The sequence below is a fragment of the Panthera leo genome, chromosome B2, assembly GCF_018350215.1.
Source record: "Panthera leo isolate Ple1 chromosome B2, P.leo_Ple1_pat1.1, whole genome shotgun sequence".
Taxonomy (NCBI): Eukaryota; Metazoa; Chordata; class Mammalia; order Carnivora; family Felidae; genus Panthera; species Panthera leo.
In genome coordinates, this window is record NC_056683.1 from 36,341,622 (window position 1) to 36,362,245 (window position 20,624).

Genomic DNA, 20,624 nt, shown 5'->3' on the forward strand with positions numbered 1-20,624 from the left:
CACACACACTGCTATAAAAGCTTATTTGGCCTTATGCTCCCTGCCGTTCTGAATTCTCTGTTTCATTACCAGTATCCACCTACAGAGTTTCAGAAAACCATTCCCAAGTAGCAGAACCACAACTCTGAATTTTAAATAAACCACATCTCTATTAGCTCAGTGGACAGGGGAATTAGTTGCATGCTATGCATTGCCCACATCCATCCACCCCATCAAAACTTATTAAAAATGTATATACATATATAAGCAAGAAAATGGGGCATTTAACTCAGACTGTGTTAATTTCTGTGTTACTTTAGCAAGGGATAAAGAAAGACAATACAACAGACAGTCTTTTAAGATTTTTACCTTGAATATGGGCCAGTATTTACTTGAAAAAATATATTGAGCACTGCTTTTTTTTTTTTTTTTTTTGACAGAATGTTGAACAACTCTTTTCCAAAGATGTTGTTACATTACAGCTTGAGTTATATGTCCAAATATGCAGGATGACTTTTAAAAGAAAGTTGGGCTGGGAAGGGAATATGTGTAGTACTGATATGAATGGGAGGTGTTAGCTGCAGCAAAGTCTGTTTTTCAACTTGGCATTAACTGATAGTTCCTGTAAGTGACAAGGATTCAGATCTACTTTTTCTTTGGCCTCCTGTTGATAAATCCGTTTCTAGAAGATTAAAATCACATCTTAAGTCTTGGTCATCATCCTTCCTGGAATAGCAGTTGCAGTAATTGATGCAATTAAAAATGGGTCCTTACTGGGATTGGAGGAAGTATAGATTAAGGAAGTGATATGTAAAAGTCTGTGACTAATCATTAAAGTGTACTTAACAGATAAGTGTTGACTTCACTACAAACCTGGAGAAGCATAAGCATTGACATTACTGTTGATTACCTGCTACAGCCATCTTGCCATGCACTTTCCTATCAGACCTAAGCAGTGTCAACATCTGGGAAATAATTTGGCAGACACTCTAGCCAGTATGCAAGTGTGGCTACCCTGGAATATAGGTGTTTTGGTTTTTTTTTTACACAATTTCAGATTTACAGAAAAGTTACAAGAAAATCAAATTCTCACTTTATTGTGCCCCCACCTCCCCATTCCCCAGATTTAACATTTTACTATATGGGCTTTTTCTACCCTCCCCCCTACTGACCTCGTGTGTGTGTGTGTGTGTGTGTGTGTGTGTGTGTGTGTGTGTTCGTTCCATATCCCTAACCATTTGAGTAAGGTGCCTTTATTATGCTAAAATCTTCAGTGTGTAATTCTTAAAATCAAGGTATACATAGCCACAGTACAGTTTGCAAAATTGTGAAGTAAATATTGATGTAATATATAGTTGATTTTCTAGCATGGACATTATGATCAATAATCTTTCAGTGAAGAGTGGCTGATGAACAAAGTCAATTGAATTGAGGTTAAAATGTTAGGCACTTGATCCTCTCATGTTTCACATATGGGCTAAAGACAATTTTCATAATAATTTTATGCAGACTTCTTTACCTCTAATTTTCCAGCAACTTGTTTTACAAATGAGATTATTTCTTTTTTCTTCATAAGTCACTTTCTTAAGGCAGCTTTCTTCATCCCTCTACATACTTGGTAGGACGTGCATCAGCCCTGATACAACCCCGAGTAATGAATACCTAATGGTACTCGTTCAGGAAAATAAACAGACAAAGCTTTCTCTGGGCAAGCTTTGTTATCATATGTTGTGTTCTAACTTTAGGTTCAATTAGCCTCACATCAGAAAGAGTAACAGTGAGGCACAGAAGTATTTATTCATAAACTTAAGGATTTACCCTGGGAGCAATGAGTCAAAAGACTAGATCTTGGGTGGAAGAAACTAAACGATAGGTAAGAGAGGAGCTGAATTAGGCTGATGCTGAATTAGAAACAAAAATGGTTTAAAAACAAATCAGCTATTTAATTTTAGCATCTACTTATACATTCAAGCTGATTTTTTTAAATAGCATAATATAAATGTTCAAATTTTTTTTTCCCTTACATTAAACCTGGACCACAGCCCACACAATGACTGTCTCTCATTGCGAGATCATCATCATTAAGGACTTATTCCCTGTTACAGAGATATTCTTTGTTGTTGTTGTTGTTGAGCACCAGTGGAGTACTAAATATGTCACTTCTGCCCCTGCCCCTAGAGACTTGCATTATTAGCCAGATGGGCAAAACAGTTGGAAAATTAAGAACACTTGGGGAGGGTAGTTAAGCTTCAGAGGAGTGAGATGATGGGCATAGGAATGTTTGACTTTTTGTATGTTTTTTTTTAAGAAAAAGTAAAAAAAATTGAATTAGTGTCTTATTCTTTCCCCTTTTCCCCACCCTACCCCCATACTCAGTGTTTTTCCAAAAAGAACAGCTATTTTCAGTCTTCTTAAAAAAGACTCATGACTTAAGCAAGTCATCTGTGCTTTGGAGACCGAATATGGGGGGGTGGGGGGGGTCCATTATTACATTGTTACTTGAAGACTCCTGACCTGTCCCTTCCCACTAGGCCTCTTCATATATGATCAACAGTAGAAAGATGCCTGTAGTCACATTACTGTCCAGTTTTGCTCTGAACAGTTGTCTACAGTTGACCCTTGAAAAACACAGGGGTTGGGGCACTGTCCCCGCGTCTCCCTGCACAGTTGACAATCCACATATAACTTTTTAATCCCCAAAAACTTTACTAATAGCCTGCTATTGACCAGAAGAAGCTGTGCCAATAATATAAACAGTCTATTGATAATGTATTTTGTATATGTATTAAATACTATATTCTTACAATAAAGCTAGAGAAAAGAAAATGTTATTAAGAAAATCATAAGGAAAAAGTACATACTGTATCCAAAAAAATCTGCATATTAGTAGACCCACTTTAAAGTAGTTTAACTTGTGTTAAGGGTCAACTGTAGTTTTTTAAGGTGTAATTTGAAAACTTCTAGGCTTCATGTAACTGCAGAGTAAGTAGAAGACTTAATCTGTATTTTTAGGCAGTTTAACTTCTAAATGAGTGTTCTAGGAAACTGGATGAAAACAGTTGTAGGATGGTAAATCTGGATATATAGATAATTCATGGATTCTCTCAAATTTCCTTTCTTTGGATAAATGAAAATAAACTATGGCTGATCTTAGTTTTCTAGAAATATTGGAAAAGATAGTAGAACAGAAGTTCAAGACCAGTCTTAGCACTTTGAGAGTCTTAAAACCCTCATGGTAACGGACCTAGATTTGTTGTCAAGAAACACAAGTTAGGGGACTTGGGCATGTGACCTTTTGAGAGGTCTATCTTTCTCATGGATTTCTTAATCTTCTCTCTCTGTCTAACCTTAATAGTGTTAACCTTATTCTGTACTCTGTTGATGCTATAAATGTAATATTTTTAAAAAATCAATGCTTTGTAATGTTGTTGAACTCTAAAATTCCCAAGCACGTTATAAAAAGGAAAGATTATATACTGCGGGTAATGTGTCAGTTAAAATAAGTAACTGAAAAATCTGTGGGGAAAAGTAATATGGTTTAGATGGGCAGGCAGGACAGGTGTTGTGCTGATGGAGAAGCTAAGGAAGTGGTACCAGGCCAGTATCAGCTACAAAGGAAGACTGCTGTGTTGCTGGTGTGACAGGCTAGGCTCCACTGACCAAGTGGCACCTCTGTAGACTGTAGCTCCTGGGATACCCTTTAAGTAAATAGTGCAGTAGGAATGGCATTTAACAAACAAGGATGGTGGCTGCGGTTTTTCCTGTGAACCCAGGAGTGGTTTATGGGCTACCCACCCTCATCAGTGCCTTTTTAAAGAGACCTGGTGTATGACCTGTAGGAAGCAGTCAACGTGGTGGAGAAGAGGAAGCTTTGACTTCTGGGGCTCATAAAAAGGCAAAAAAGCATGTTTTACTTTTTCTGACCGTTAAAAGAAATAAAATTTCAAGTGAAAATAACTGACTTTTGCTGTTAGGGGCACAGTATTTTTTTATATCATCCTATAATAATCTGTAAAGAAACTTTTGTGGACAGATTTCTGAAAATAACAGAGAAAATTAAAAATGAAGCTCATTTTGTGTAAACTAAATGCTGTAAGTCTAGTCCACAGAAATTCAGAAAGTTTGCGGGAATGGGAAGAAAATGGTAGGAGTTAAGTCTTTTTTTTTTTTTTTTAAAGTTTGCTTATTTATTTTGAGAGAATGTGTGCAGCATGTGTGGGGGGAGGGGGGGGGCAGAGAGGGAGTGAAAGAGAAAATCCCAAGCAGGCTTCATATTGTCAGCATGGAGTCCAAGGTGGAACTCTGTCTCACAAATTGCGAGATCATGACCTGAGCCGAAATCAGGAATCAGGTGCTTAACTGACTGAGCCTCCCAGGTGCCCCAGGAGTAAGTCTTTTAAATCATATTCTAAGAGCAGAAGACAAGTAGGATTATTCAGCGGAGATGTATTTTAGAGAAATTGTACCATTTTATTTGGGTAAGAAGATTCTAAGTAGAACCGAAAGGGTCTCTTGTTTTCCTTCCCATACTTTGCTTAGGATCTGCTTCCCCCTCACCCCTAGACAGCTGGGTCTTTGTATACATAGGAGGTGGTAGAAACTAGTCTTTGCAGTTAGGTATTTTCATGGAAGAGCAGAAGCAGAGTGTTGAAGTGTAATAACCGTTGGAGACAGGATAGCTAAGTGGTTAAGAGCAAGGACTCTAGGACACACACACCCTGGGTTCAAATTCTGACTCTTCTTACCAGCTTTGTGTGATCCTTGGCAATTCACTTAACCCATGCCTCAGTTTCCTCGTCTTAAAATATGGGTAATAATAGCACTCTCCATATAGCCTTGTTACAAAAGCTAAAAGAGCTAATATATGTACAGTAATTAGTCTTCCTATGGCTTCCTTTTCCACTGGTTCCCTTCCCACCGTTTCAATTACCCACAGTCGGCTGCAGTCCAGAAGCAGATGATTCTACTTCTGACATATCAGAAAGTCAGTAGTAGCCTAAGTCTGCATCATAATGTCTACATCATTCATCTCCCTTCATCTCCTCATGTAGGTATTCTCCCTGTCACGTTATCTCAAGAAGACAAGGGGTGAGTGCAGTATAATTTGAGAGAAGGGGCCACATTCACATAACTTACCTTACAGTATATTATTATAGTTGTTCTGTTATGTTGTTAATCTCTTAACTGTGCCTGATTTATAAATTAAACTTTATCATAGGTATGTTTGTATAGAAAACACATATACAGAGTTTGGTACTATCTGGTTTCAGGCATCCACGGGTATTCTTGGAACATATCCCCTACAGATAAGAGGGAACTACTGTAAAAGCATTTAGGTGCTGTTACAAAATAAGTGCTTTGTGTTAGTACTTATTATTGCAGTTATTACTGAAGCTTAACTTAAGGAATCTCTTTTATCATATTCACCTACTGTGGTAGTGGCCTTAGAAATGAGCTTGGACAAAAGGTTACTATATGATTCTGTTTGTCCATATAAATGGCATTCTTGAGATGACAAGATTATAGAAATGGAGGGCATATTAATGTTTGCCAAGGGTTGGCAGGGATCAAAAGGGGAACGAGGGAGATGGGTCTGTCTTATAAAAGGGCAACATGAGGGGTCCTTGTGGTGATGGATGTAGTTTGACTATATCCATATGCTATACAGCTTGACTGTATCATTATCAGTGTCCTACTTGTGCTATCATACTGGAGTTTAGTAAGATGTTACCATTGGAGAAAACTGGGTGAAGAGTACATGAGATTTTTCTGCCTTATTTCTTCTAACTACATGTGAACCTATAATTATCTCAAACTAAAATGATTAATGATAAACAGAAAATGGGCTTGGAAGATTCCTGATAAAAGTTGGCAGTTAAAGCCATGCATGTGTCTGAGCCAGACAGAGGCCAATATTGAGGTTAATAAACATGATGGAAGGAAAAATTTGAACCATTTGGGGCCAAAGAGAGGGGAAAGGTAACAACAGCTTTATTTCCCTAAAACCACTCACTGGTGTTCTCCAGTTACCTGTGCTCCTGAGACTGTGAAAGGGTCTATTAGTTGATAGGAAGTTTGGTAAAGAGAAGAAGGTAGATGAACAAGCTGTAAGCTATATGCAGATGGTATTGTGAAAAGCAGGCTCCCCAGAAAAGAATGTGGAGATGACAAAAATGAGCAAAAAAATCATCTGTCTGCATATATTTAATATAGTTCTTAAGTTCAAGAGGTACCTTTACTGACCTTTCTGTCTTCTGCTTCTTGATCACCCACCCAAAAGAATTTACCATGTCCACATTTTGTGTTCATAGCATTCTGTTCATATACTGATATGTCACTGTGCTATAGGTTTATTTGTATATATGTCTGTCTTTCTGGATTGTGGCCTCCTTGAGGGAAGAGATCACTACCATATGCAGATCTGATTTGCCAGTTCAAAGCCCAGTGCCTGGCACATAGTAGGCACTTGAGAAATAATAATATATGGTCTGTTTGTCATGGCCTTGAACAGAGTGGTCATTAATCTACAGGCTTAAATAAAGTAGAGCAAATAAACTGAGAATGTTACTGTACTTTATGAGATTGTGATTATTTTTGCAAATGAACATCCCTGGGCTTTTGCTGTATATTTTTTAATCTGGTGAAATTTTTCCTTAGGTTTAAAATAACGAAGAATTTTAGAGAGTTGAGTGGTTTAGCAATGAAGAGATGTCTTATAGCAATAATTAACAACAGTGTAGTCCGTCATGAGAGGGAGGGCAATCAGGAAAAAGGCCAGGAGGCTATTGGCAAGGAAATAATTGGAGGAATGACTTGTGGCCTGTGGGACCAGCTTTAGTCACAGGGAATGCCATCAGACTATAAGAAATCATGGGCAAAAAAAAAAAAAAAAAAGAAATCATGGGCTTAAACACTTGGAGCTAGCTCATCTCCTAATGTTTGCCTGAGCATCCGTCCCTTGTCCAGGCATAGATGAACTATATTCTGATGTCCAGTATGTGGCAAGGGTGCAGTAGAACCCGTTAGAGGAAGAACATGCCTCCCCCCACTGCAGCGTGCAGTAGGAACTGGGCTGATTGACTACCCAGTACTTGCTCTTCTTTACCTGCCCTTGCTTGTGCCGGCCCTGCAGCCATGTGGATTTGTCAGGGACTTGCTGCAAGTTTTAATTTCTGGCCCTGAATATGTAACAGAGGAGATGTACAATTAAAAATCCCCTTCCTTATAAGTTAAGTTATGCCATTAAAAGGTAGATAAGTAGGTAAAGAATCTAGAATATGGTATGTTCCACAGGAAAACTAACCAGGACTGTTCAAAAGTTTAGGTCATTTGATGGCAGGAACGAACAAATGAAGGAAAACCAACACTTCGAAGGGCATGCTGTCCTAGATTAAAAGAGACTTAGACATAAGATCGAAATGTAACACATGAAACTTGATTGGACATGCCTTTGAGAACAATGAAGATAATTTGGATATGGACTGAATATGAGATGACACTGGGGAATTATTCTTAATGCTCTTAGGTGTGATATTTTGGTCATGGCAGGAAATGCCCTTATTATTTTAGATGTGTGTGTATGAAGTATTTTGATATGTGCAAATTATTTTCAGATGGTTTTGGGAGGAGGAAAGCATAAATATGGAGAGGAGAGATAAAACAGTGTGACAGATTATTAACAATTGTTGAATCTGAATGGAATGTGCACAGGTGTTTGTTGTACTCTTTGAATTTTTCTACGTGTTTGAAATTTTTCAAAATGAAAAGTTGCGTGAGAGCTGAATGTTTTCCTCCTGAAGTTGGAAACAATGCAAGCATGTCCTCTTTCAACACTCCTATTCAGCATTACTCTAGAAGGCCTAGCCAGCACAGTAGGCAAGAAAAAGAAATAAAAAGGCATGCAGAATAGAAAAGTTGAGGGAAAACTCCTTCCTTTGGAACTGTTGGGCTCTGGTGCCATGATTTTATTTGATTGTTTTATTTCATGGAGAGCTGCTCTCCCCACAGCCCATTAGCTTCTCCTACTTGATCCATTGACAAATTTACAATCATTTTTTTCTGGTGTCAAGGTGTGCCATGAAAATCAGCATCCACCTTCCTGTCCAGCAGGAATCAGAGGGGAAGATTGGCTTTGGGGAAGTGAGAAATCTGAGCCCAGTCTTTAAAACATGGCTTTGGGACTTGTGGGTGCTCCTCTCCCACTTGGGTACAAATTATCATGACTTACAACTTCCATGTGTTCAGCTGCTCTTAAAGCTGTCTTCTAACCAAAAAAAGTCCCTATGGAAGCAGTTTTCGCAGTGCTATCATGATGACCAAAATGAGGCAGCTAGATGATACAATTACCCCCAAGAAGATTTCTGATGTTTTGTATCTTGTGAGCATTTTGAGGACAGAGACCCCAAATATTCAAGTGCACTCCCAGGATAGTCCGCTTTACCGATCAGCTGCCTCAGGTCTCCCAATCTTGTGTTCTCAACAGGGAGGGAAGAGTCAGAGGTCTGCTTTCAGTCTTGAGGTTGTGATGGAGAAGGAGACCACCCTCAGGTATCTCTAATAGCAAAGGAGAGAGCCAGAAAAAATAACTAGGGGCAGGGGGCGGGGGTAGGAGTGGAACTGGATGAAGAATAGAGAGATTGATGCTTAAGAATGGTACTCCCTGGCAGTTTGAGAACAACTGACCTTTAAAATGGTTATGATATAAAACATAGCATCTTAAGTATATTTCAAGTTACATTCATCTCCATGTCATATATCATATATAAAAGCATTTCCACAAAATTTTAATAATCCACTCCCACCAAAGACTTGAACTTCTTTCTTTGTCCATGTAATAGCTTTGTAACAGGTGTATATTCCCAAATTGTTCTAAGGCCATTAGGACAGTAAGAAGGGAGGGGGAAATCCCAGTTGGACACCATAGGGAAAAATGTTTAATAGGTCCTAAGGAAGTTTTCTCTCCTGAACTCCTTCAGGAGAGGATGGATTTAATCCCTGCATACACTGAAAGCAAAGCATGAGGAGAAACACAGAAAGTACCTGTAAAACAGATTTTTAAGGTCCCTTTTATCAGTTTTTCCAGTGAGAATGGTATTTTTCATGGACAGAGGCTTTAGCAGCTTAAGCTCCTTTTAAATGGTCGAAGGAGAGACAGCAGTGATGTGTGAGGTTCATTAATTATTGCTCTTACTGATGTTTGCACAGGCTGTTGGGATCATAAATGTCAATCTGTCAAGAGACTGTGATAGGTTCTAAAAAAACTGATTGAGTGCCTCAAAAGCTGTCATACAGCCTGAGATTAAACAGATTCATCTTTCTTTCTTACAAGTGAGGGAAGGTGTGGGTGAAGCGAATGAGGAAGACTTCCTTCTCTTTGTTGCCACTTTGCTTCTCCCACTCTCCTGTTCTAAATTGTAGTGTTGGCTTGTACAGAGGGCTAAGAGCCTGCCTGAGACGTCAGAAGGCCACAGTCATGGTTAGCAGCCCCGGGTGTGTGCATGCTGCCAGCTGCACAGTGACGGGAGATTAAGAGAGATTGGGATTCAACTCTGACAGGCCTGACACAATTTATTTGGAAATTTTCAGGAGAGAACATGAGTAATAAAGACAAGAACAGTGACAGTAAGGAACAAATGTGAATTTCTGTCAGAGACAAAACAGAATTTTAAAAGAAGTAACTCTGTTTGTTGTCTCAAGCTTTCCAGTTAAACTGTGTTCCTAAATTGAAAGTCTTACCACTGCTTTCTGCAATTGGCTAAGAAATAGTACAATTAGAAGAATTTCTCTTTTCAGAAGATTGTGTGTTTTTAAAATCTCTGTACTTGTTTCTCTGTCACAAATTAAGCAGTAGTTACCATCAAACCTAAGGAGCTGATAGGTAAAATACTTTGTCTTAAGGTTTTCCTTTTTCATGTAATCACATTACGATTCTTGATCAACCTTTCCTGCAACTTAGAAAATCTGATGTGATATCTTTCTCATTCTGTTAAACATAGGCAGAGGAAGAGGGGATCTGGTGAGTACCAAGAACTGTGAACCCAGCATGGGAGTGTGGCAGCTCTTGCGTGGGTACATGCAGATTGGATTATGTTCTTGAGAAAAAGCATACTGGAAAAAATGTGCTTTGTTGGCCCTTTATATGAAGGACCTTAATTAGAAGTCACTCTTAACTCCTGGGGTGGAAACAGTTTCTAGCTTGCCACTACAGCTCCTCCTGCTGCTAATGAGCATGCTCCTTGCAAGGACGTGTTTCTTCTGACAGTTAAAGCTGCATGTAAGAGTTATTTCTGTTCACCTTTCTCTCCGCGTTTAACCCTTACTGCCCAAGTTCAGATTGTTCAAGTAGAGTGTTGGGTGTTTTCCGTCATTGTCGAGGAAGTTAAAGATGTCTCAAAGTAACAGGAACGATATTTTCAAGCAAAAAGTAAATAATCAGAGTTTAATTTATTCAAATATGGACAGTAGATGGGGGTTCCTTTAGTGTTGACCACATTTGGATCTTTTCTGTTAGTCTTTTTTTAATTGACATAAAATTTATAATTGAATAGTTGAATTATTTAGTTCATTATTAAGCAATTAGAATCCTGCCCTGGACATCTGTTTCTCTTATTTAGGCAACTCACCCCATGGCACAAAGTTTCATTAAGTAATTAGCAGAGGAGATGTAAATTTCTTATGCAGACATGATGATGATCTTGTAGACTGCTATTTATTTCATTAGCTACTAATTGAAACACTAAGTTGACTTGTGAAAAAATGTCAAAGAATGGTTTGCTTTGCCAAGAAGTTACATATAACACTGTCACCTTCCTGGATGACAGCATGTGGAGGGTGGTAAACAGTTTAGGAAGGTTTTTCTCCCTCCTTCTTTCTGGCAGGGATCATTAGAGGGCACAGGGATTCCTTTCCATCTAATAGACCATTAGAGTGAAGATTAAGTGGGCATATTCCAGAACATAAAAGTCATGGATTTCTTAGTGTCTCAGAACAGTTCCTTGATCCTAAAACACACACACACACACACACACACACACACACACACACACACACACACACACATATATTCTGGTAAACTTTTCATCTGTGTTGGCTTAGAATCATTGAGGACTGCTTCTCGTGGTTCAGACTTTATATACATGGATGCCTTTTGTCTTAGACTTGCACAGATGCCCAGACATTGACTCTTAGAGGACTGACTAGGGCTGAGTGGTGCTCTTTTAGGATGGCCAAGGCAGTGCAGCCAGAAGTGGTCGGCAGCATCAGAAAAGCCGGTTGGGACCTATAATTTCTGCAACATCCCATGCCTCCTGCTTACCTGAACAAATAACCAAGTAGTCTTTATATAAAATGTGGAATGGGGAAAGGAAAGTTTCAGCATGGGATCATGCAAACTTACTCCTTAGTTTTGCTTTTGAATGCTTGCTGGTCAGACAAGATAGGGAATCAGAGGAAAAGACAGGCCTCCAACTTTTGAGAGTCCCATCAGGTGGGTTGTTTGGTAATGGCCAACTGATGATTATATAACTGTGAATTCCATTTCCCATTCTTGAGAATCATACGTTAAAAAGTATTACCTATCACTCCCTTGCTTATCTGCGCATACTTAGCTGTAGACAGCATTGCCATGCTAAAAGAAAAAATGTCTTCTTGTAGCAAAGGTTTGCTTTAGAAATGGAGACGTATGTAGATAGCATGTTTGACAGTTTGGGACAGTGTCATGTGGAAAACACTTTTGAATGTGAACTCTGCATTTCTAGACACAGGCTTGGTTCTGTCAGATAGCAGTGTGAATGAAAGAGGGTTCGGGTCTAAGCAGTCCTCTTTTACATTAGAGATGTGCTGGCATCATGTCAGAGCCCTCTGGATTTTAACAATATTAACAATGCAAAGACATCAATAGCCTCCATTTCTTGTATGGGCTCCTTTCTCTCTCTTTCCCCACCTCATGCCCCAGCGTTGGGAGATAAGTTCTCATAAGGATGCTTCATATTTAGGACCTTGTCTCAGAACAAGCACCATTTTTTTTGTTATGACTCTTACTCTAGAATTTTCTCTTCTTGTTACAAAAAAAAAAAAAAAAAAAGTATCTCTAAATAGGGTTATTAATACAAATTGTGCCATTGCTGGTTTGTGAAAAAGGACCCCCAGGAGAGCGCTGCGGCTCATAGGAGGTGAATTCCTTTTGGCTGGCTGCTTTGTAATGATTTACATTTAGATTGTTGCTTGTTGCTGTTGTAGGGGAAGGGGCTCTGTCTGTGGCTGCCTCAGTCATCACACCAATTGGGTTTGGACAGCTTCGCTCAGCAGAGCTGGGAAATAGGCTGAACTTGCTTTCAATTGTTTTCATCAAAGACCTTGTTTAGTTGGTTTGTATTGGGGGAAAATGTCATGTAGGACTGGAAGAACTAAATGAGATGAAAAATGAAGTTTACAATTGCTAAGAATGGTGCATGCCTTCCATACGTCAGTGCACAGTGTGGTGGGCTGAGGAGGGTGGGGCAGTGAGCGCTCTCCCGTGAAGTGCAGCGTCTTCACACAGAGGGAGGCTGGGGAAAAAGGTACAGACAGCCTCCACTGAAATACATCCAGCAGTCTGCTGCTTCTCACTAGGGCCACTTTAAATAGAAAATCCAACTGCCTAGGACAAGATTCATTCATTTAAGAAATATTTATTGAGTTGTAGGCATGGAAGGCAGATTATGAACAATGCAGGTGAAACCTCCTGCCTTCCAGGAATTTACATCCTCCTAGAGGATTATACTAAAAGGCATAGTGCTATGGAGGAGTAAAAGGCAGGAGTTGGGAGGAGAGGAAGTGCTTGGGAAGGGGGATAAGAGTGGTTTAGATAGGGTGAACAGGGAAGAAGACATCATTGAAAATGTGACTTAAAAGACTTAAAAGAGGTGAGATCCCATGTAGATCTGGGAGAAGAGTGTTTTAGGAGAAGGTGTAAAGGCCCTGAGGTAGGAGACAATAAGGAGGCTACTGTGGATGGAGTAAAGGGAGAGAGCAGCAGATGAGGTGATAGAGCAGAGAGGAGGGCAAATCATGCAGGTGCTTATGGGGCGGTCGTAAGTGTTTGAACTTTTACTCTGGGAAGGGGAGCTTTAGAAAGATTTTGAACAAGGAAGCGACATGATTCTAACTTGATTTTTAAAAGGATCACTTGGCTGTGGAGAACAGACTGTAGGAGCTTAGGGGTGGGCAGGAGGCCAGTTAAAAAGCTATTATACTAAGCTGGATGTGAGATGGTAATTGTGGTGTTGGTGGAGGGGTGAGAAGTGGTGGGATCTGGATATGTTTTGAAGAAAATCGTTTAGGAGACTGTGTTCCAGAGATGGTTTAGCACAAACCCCTTTAGAACCTTGGCAAGAGGTGCATCTTCAGTTTGCAGTGGAGCAAGTCCAAGAATACAGAGTTCCCAAGTGCTCCCCTTTCTTTTGAAGGCAAGAGTTATTCGCAGCCTGCCTATGATAAGAACTTTATTTCATTTTAGTTACTTTATTAAGGTTCCACAAAACACAAGTTGTCATACAGCATACCTCCCTCCACCTGCCAATTTGGCACCAACGTTGAAGGTTGTGGTGCAGAGTGCTGCTTCGGTAGCCTCCACAGTGGAGGCCGTGGGATAGCCTGCTTGTGAATAAACGAGGATACTCCTTCACTCTGAATAAAGTTGAAGTAATTTGCAGCATCAGAACCTGATTCTTGTGTGTTTTGTTACATTTAGGACTAGAAACAGGAGTGTTTTTACTAGAAAAGATTATGGATCACCCATCAAACACTGGCATTGGGTATAGAATTGTGCTATACATGGTGATATAAAGAAATATTAGATATAGTCTCTTCTCTAGTGAATTACAATCTACTTGAGGCCAAATATCTAAGAAGCAGTAAATAACCAGTACAAGCAGTAAGGCCCAGAGATGGGGTACAGAGAAAGAGAGGATCCCAGTTTGGATGGTCTCCTCAGAGAAACAGCTGTTTTTAAAAACAACAGCATCAGACTGATTTTTGTTAAGTAACCCTGCTCTCCTCTCCTAGCTCAGGCCTCGCTTATTAGAAGTCTGCCCCGAAGGTACATTCTTGTCACAATCTGTGCAGTATAAACCAGGCCAGGCAGAACTGGCTCTTGCTCACACAGGTCCAGTTCCTGGAAAAGGGCAGCAGAAGGCCTGGCAGTACATTAATTAGCTGTGCTTGCCAGGCCAGGCACTAACCCTGACCCCTAAATGTGTTGTTTTGGTCAGATTCACAGTCTGAGAATGAGGCTTCGCCAGTGAAACGGGCACGACTACTGGAGAACACCGAACGACCTGAGGAAACCAGCCGGTCTAAACAGAAGAGTCGACGTCGGTGCTTCCAGTGTCAGACCAAACTGGAGCTGGTGCAGCAGGAATTGGGATCATGCCGCTGTGGTAAGCATCTCCCCCAGTGGCATGATGGAGACTGGTCCTTGACACCCTGGCATAGCTTTGGAAATTATTCCTAAGAGGCTGAAGCCCTTCGTTCTTCTCCTGAGTACTTCCCTGCAAGCTACTGCTTTGGAGATTCATAAAGCAGGAGCAGAGAAGTCTTACTTCTAAATGCCCTTTATTTCCTCCCACACGTAAAAATAAGGCACAAACATTCCCACTCTTAAATTTATTTCGTAAGAGTTGCATTGTCACTGCTTACTGATTCCAACTTCTCCCCACTACATATTACTCTAGTTCCTATTCATTGATGACTTACTTAGAAATTAACCAAACCAGTGACATTCTGAGATATGTACCATAAAATTCAGTTATTCATTTTGAATGAACATCTTACTATGTATAATAAATGGAAACTCTTTCCCCCCATACCCCTTTTAAATTAAAGTTTGGTTGGAACATTTTCTTTGAATCATAATTCATTGTCAGTTAACTCCTTGAAGTAGCTTTAAAGTAACATTTCCTTCTGTTTTATCCAGTGTTATACTAGCTCTTAGAATTGCTGTACAGGGATGTATTTTTAAAACCTTCATGACTACCCACAACGGAACACAACTTAGACCAATTCTTTCTCTCCCTTTGACCATGTACGTGATGTCACAGAGAAGCAGAATTCTGTAGCTGCATTATTTAGGCTGACCTACAGATTTCCTGTTCCTGTTTTTATTTCCTGATTTAAAGCTTTGTTTTATAAAATTGTTCTATGGGACAAGAGCTGTCATCAGGCAGACTTAGAGACCTGGCTCTTGCCTCTGAGTGTCTTGTATTCTTTGCCCTAAGGAGTGAGCTTTAGAAGCCTCCCTTCTCCTCTGCGATAGCCATAGATACCCTACAAGTACTGATGCTGGCAGGCAGGACTAGATGGTTCTCTCAGCAGTTAGAAAATTACAGTTACTCATAGTCCTTCATCTTCTGAAGAGGCAGCCGTTGCTTCCCTGTGCCTCAGTTATTTACCCTGTTGGAAGTCAAAAGGAAAGGAGGGGTACCAGCTTCTCATGGAAACAAAGTCAGAACTCCTGTTGTTATCAAGACCAGGAATCTGTTTGTTGCATGCTCTGGTGTGTGGTACTCAATGAGATTGGAAGTGTATGCTCAACTGCAGAAACAGACACCAGCATGGGGAGTCCAGGTGTCACTGGATGAGTTTTTATTTTTTTAGCTTGGCATTTACTTACCCTATTAAACACTTGTGTGAAAGTGTAAAGAAGAGAGATAGGAGAAAAGGTGGGAGGAGAGGCTGTCAGCAGAGTTTTCAGACTTCAGTTGTGTTCATGTAGAACTCCAGAAGAGCCCAGAACCTTATTCTTAGACTGCATCTTCAGCAACCCTGCCACGTGATTTTAAATCCATAGTGAAACAGGGAAGGAATACTGTGGTTAGCCAGAGCGGACTCTGGTGCATGGTGGCTAACCACCTTCGCCTGTATTGAAGGGTTTGTCTAGTCTTTGGTGGTCTGCAGATTCTTAGCTTTGGTCTTCACATGAACTTTTGGGGGGGCAGGGGTTCAGTACTTCAGTCTGTTATCAGTGTTGTGAAGCCCACCTGACCGTTTTGCCTATTACTTTTATAACACATGCTCTTGGTTATTCCTAAATTAGAATCATGAGATTTTCCTGTACCTTATGTTCTTGTTTCCTTCTTGAAAGCAACTGAATCCTGGGTATTACACAGGATTTGCCCTAGTGGATCAAGCAATTGATCCATAAAGTATGCTGTCTTGCCTCTGGCAATGGCTGATACCTCCTGTCCTTGTCAGGCAAGCAGTGAGAATTCACAGTTTAGCACTGAGAGATCCAGAAGTATTGTAACCAGGTCTCCCAGATTTCCTAAGGTCTTAAGCACTCAGCTGAAAAAAATCTAGAAATACATGTTAGATGATTTTACATGCTCCTGAGTGAAGCCAACTTGACTGTCTTGGTAAATTCTGAGTGCCTGCTGGGTTTACCACAGATATGCATTCTTTTTAAATGATCTAACACATAGTCCCTTGGCTTAAGCCCAATTCTTAGGGTCTACTTACAGAGAGATTTGATCTTAATGCTGGGAAAGAAAGCCCTGAGCTTTGTGCACTCCCTCCAGTTGTAGCCTTCCTAGAGAGAGTGGGGAGTTCAGTTTGGCCCACTGAGAGCGTTACACTTACGTGCCCAGAAAAATGACTGAGTCTACTGCCACATTTTAAAAGATAAAGGACAGCAATAGAGCAGTGGGAACATACACCTCTGGGATTGTCTTTGACAAATAGCTCTTGTGTTCTTCCTGCCTGTCTGCTCGGATCTCTCTAGGAAAGGGTGAGTTGTGTAGTTATTTCCTTGAGGATGCATGGGGTGTTGAAGAGACATTGAACTGCCCTGAAAGGTTGGGGGTGGGGGGGGGCATGGTAATTTCCTGCTAGAAGTGAAGACTCAGGAAGGTAGTTTGAACTCAAACAGAACACTTCTCCGCTGCAGAAAATCTTTTTCTTAATATATATATTCACAATCTTTTTTTCCATTCCCCTTCCACTCTGTACAGGTTATTAACTGCTGACAAGAAATTCACATCTCATAAATAATGCTTAAGAGCCATTGCTATATAAATTGAATGTGTTATGAATTGTGATGGGCCTTTTTGTAGCATTCGATGCCTAGAGCAGGAAGAACAGAGGATGTCATTTTCATTAATTTCTAATGAGGTTCCAATTAAAGACAGAGAAGACGCTCCAAAGGGAAGAGTGGCCAAGCTCCCCTGAATCCTCCGCCCCGGGGCTGTCATCCAAACACTGCCAGCAAGGCTTCTCTAAAAATTCCATTAAATTACAGTCTCATCGAGAGCACACACAGACACATTCAGCTTCCCTTTGATCTTCAAAAGAGCAATTTGTAAGGCGAGTTCTGAGCATTCTCACATAGGGAACAGCTAGAGGTGATAGGAATTGTTAATTGCCAAGATACTCCATGGGCTTTCAATAAGGAGGTGAATTTTGAAGATGAATTCTTCTCTGCCTTGCTGTGACTAGATAACCTTTAAATCAACAATACCAAAGTAACACCCTTTTCCTGTGAAATCTCTCAGGATGCCAATTAGAAAAGGCATGTGGTGAGGCTGGGATGATGTCCTGCATCCTAGAGCATCTTCAACAGTTTAGCTTCTCAAGATAGAAAACACTTGCATAAAAATGGATTTATTTGTTTCATTTTCTACTCAGTAGGCAAATTTATCAGCTCATTCTCATTACAGGAGTCTTGTCTCTCCAAAGGCCAACTAGAAGATGTTCTGAAATTTGACCATCCTCATCAGATCTGGGCCACATCACAGCCACGTGAATGCTGTGTTCTCTAAGCAGATCTTGCATGATGCACACAGCGTGGCTTAGTAATTGTTGTGCCTTGCTTCCCAGAACCACAGAATTAATTTTTAAATACCAGTCTAAGAGCTTGCATAAGTTATCACCTGTTTTCAGTTGACAGTGACTTAAACTGTAAGCTGATATGCTCCCTTTTGGGATAACAGTGCTTTTACTAACAACCTGAATAATCTGACTTCCATTATTGCTTTCAAAATAAATTTTATATTCACTTTAGAAACTCCATAGTAATGCTTTAGCCCTTTAGTTTATCATCTCTCAAGTGCCTCAGTGGTCATTTTCTGCATTATCATTCACTGTAAAACTAAATTCTTCAAGCATTTATCGAGATACGACAATGCACAAAGTATTTTGCTAGCTTTTGTGGGGAATGTAGGATATAGAAATATAGAATGTAGGAGCTCTTAGTCTAGGTCCATGGTTCCAAACTTGAGTGGACATCAGACTCGCATGGAAGGTGTGACAAACACACATTGCTGACCACCCCCCACCTCCCAGAGGTCTGACTCAGTGGCCTGTGCATGTGTAACGAGGTCCTGGGTCATGTTGCTGCTGGTCTGAGGAACCACTGCTCTAGGCAGTTCTCAGTCCTGGGAAGCTTTTAAAAATAGAATGTCTGGGCCTCACTCTAAATAATTAAATCAGAAAAGGACACCAGCTATTGTTTTAGCTTTTTATTTGGAAATTTAAAGTGTTTTTCTGGGCCATTTGAGAGAGTAAGCTGCAAACATGGCCTTTTGTCTTTATAAACGTCAATGAATGTTTTCCAAGAATAGGGATATTATTTTATATCCATAGCAGTTATCAATTTTAGTAAATTGATACTGATTCAGTGCTTTTATTAAATCTGCCACCCATATTCTGGTTTTCTCAGTTGGTCCAAAAATGTCTCCTGTAAAAGCACTTTTTCCCCCTCCAGTCCAGGATCAAGTATTGCATTTAGTTGTCATGTCTCTTTAGACCCTTTTAACTTGAAACATTTTTATGGCCTTTCTTTGTTTTTAATGATATTGATATTTTTGAAGACTATAGCCCTCTCCCCCCTTTTAATAGAACTCTCTTTGTTTCTATTTGGTGTTTGGTGTTTCTTCATGATTAGATTCAGATTACTTATTCCCGGCCTAGTCTCAGACTACTATTAAGTGATGTGTCTTTCTCAGGATATTATATTAGACACAGATGTCCATCATCCCCCTCACTGTAGATATTAATTTTAATTCACTCAAAGTGTTGCCCAGTTTCTCCACTCTATAGTTACTATCTTTGACCACGCAAGTAGTAAGCAGTCTGTGGGAAAACACTTTGTGACCATGTCAGTATCCTGCTCATCATCAAAAGTGTCTCCTAGATTTAGCATCCATTGATGATTCTTGCCTGAACTGGTCTTTTTAATTTTTTTTTTTTTAATTTTTTTTTTCAACGTTTTTTATTTATTTTTGGGACAGAGAGAGACAGAGCATGAACGGGGGAGGGGCAGAGAGAGAGGGAGACACAGAATCGGAAACAGGCTCCAGGCTCCGAGCCATCAGCCCAGAGCCTGACGCGGGCCTCGAACTCACAGACCGCGAGATCGTGACCTGGCTGAAGTCGGACGCTTAACCGACTGCGCCACCCAGGCGCCCCTGGTCTTTTTAATTTTTTAATGTCTGTTTATTTTTGAGAGAGAGAGAGCGAGCACGTGAGCGGAGGAGGACAGAGGGGAAGGGAGACACAGAATCTGAACTAGGCTCCAGGCTCTGAGCTGTCTGCATAGAGCCTGACATGGGGCTCAAATTCACAAGCCATGAGATCATGACCTGAGCCAAAGTCGGATGCTTCACTAACTGAGCCACCCAAGTGCCCCTGAACCAGTCTTTACTATGATCGTTGCAAAATGATGATTTTCTAACTCTAACCCTCCTTCTTCATTTCTCCTTTGACACTCAGCGTTCTTATGTAAGTGAAAACCCTTCTTCCCCATTTATTTATCTGTTGTTATTACAGGCTCATGAGCTCTTCTATTTTATCAGTGGTTCATAATTCATTACTATACTTAATTATTTTGGTGCTCAAACTGTGCCAAAAACGTTTCCTTACTTTCTGGCAGTTATAAGATGTGTTCTGGATGTGTCTTGTACTTGACCTTTGCCAGCTCCTGGAATCAGCCATTTTTCTAGGTATCCCCAAGGTGGTTTTAATATGCATTCAAAATAGGGATTTGCTGGGCCTAAGAGGAAGGCATGAAATAGCTGACATCCAGGGCAGCCTACCATAAGAGTTTTAACTGAGGCATAAGCCATATATGTAGGAACATGGGGAGAGAGAGATTAATTCCAACTACAGTACTTGTATAGGTTGTGACAATTGGGGCTTCAAAGGCAGAGTGGGATTTAGATGTGGAGAAAGAGGGACTACCTGGTCAAAGATGGTGACCTCTATACAGCTGGATGGAGCCTTGGGGTTGAGTGAGGAGAGACTACTAGAAAGGGAGGGTAAGGATTCCAGGCTCCAGGCTGTAGGGTTTGGATGTTGGTTTGCAGTGAGAAGCTGCCCGTGGTTTTGAATATAGTCAACACGCTTTTTTGTGTGTGTTTATTTTTTTATTTTTATGTTTATTTTTAAGAGCGAGAGAGACAGAGCATAAGCGAGAGAGGGGCACCAAGAGAGGGAGACACAGAATCCAAAGCAGTCTCCAGGCTCTGAGCTGTCAGCACAGAGCCCGACGCAGGGCTCGAGCTCGTGAACTGGGAGATCATGATCTGAGCTAAAGTTGGACGCTTAACCGACTGAGCCACCCAGGTGCCCCTTGACTCCCTCCCCCGCTCCAGTTAAGCACACAAGAAGGCCCG

At 40.5% G+C, this 20,624-nt stretch overlaps 1 protein-coding gene across 2 annotated transcripts in view; it reads left to right on the forward strand.

Moving 5' to 3' along the window:
• ZFAND3 (zinc finger AN1-type containing 3) overlaps positions 1–20,624 on the forward strand; it is a 321,058-nt gene that overhangs the window by 278,074 nt on the left and 22,360 nt on the right. For both annotated transcript variants that reach the window (XM_042938620.1, XM_042938621.1), the window contains one exon: positions 14,229–14,396. In XM_042938620.1, the coding sequence (XP_042794554.1) occupies positions 14,229–14,396 (168 nt within the window). The remainder of the gene's footprint in view (positions 1–14,228; positions 14,397–20,624) is intronic.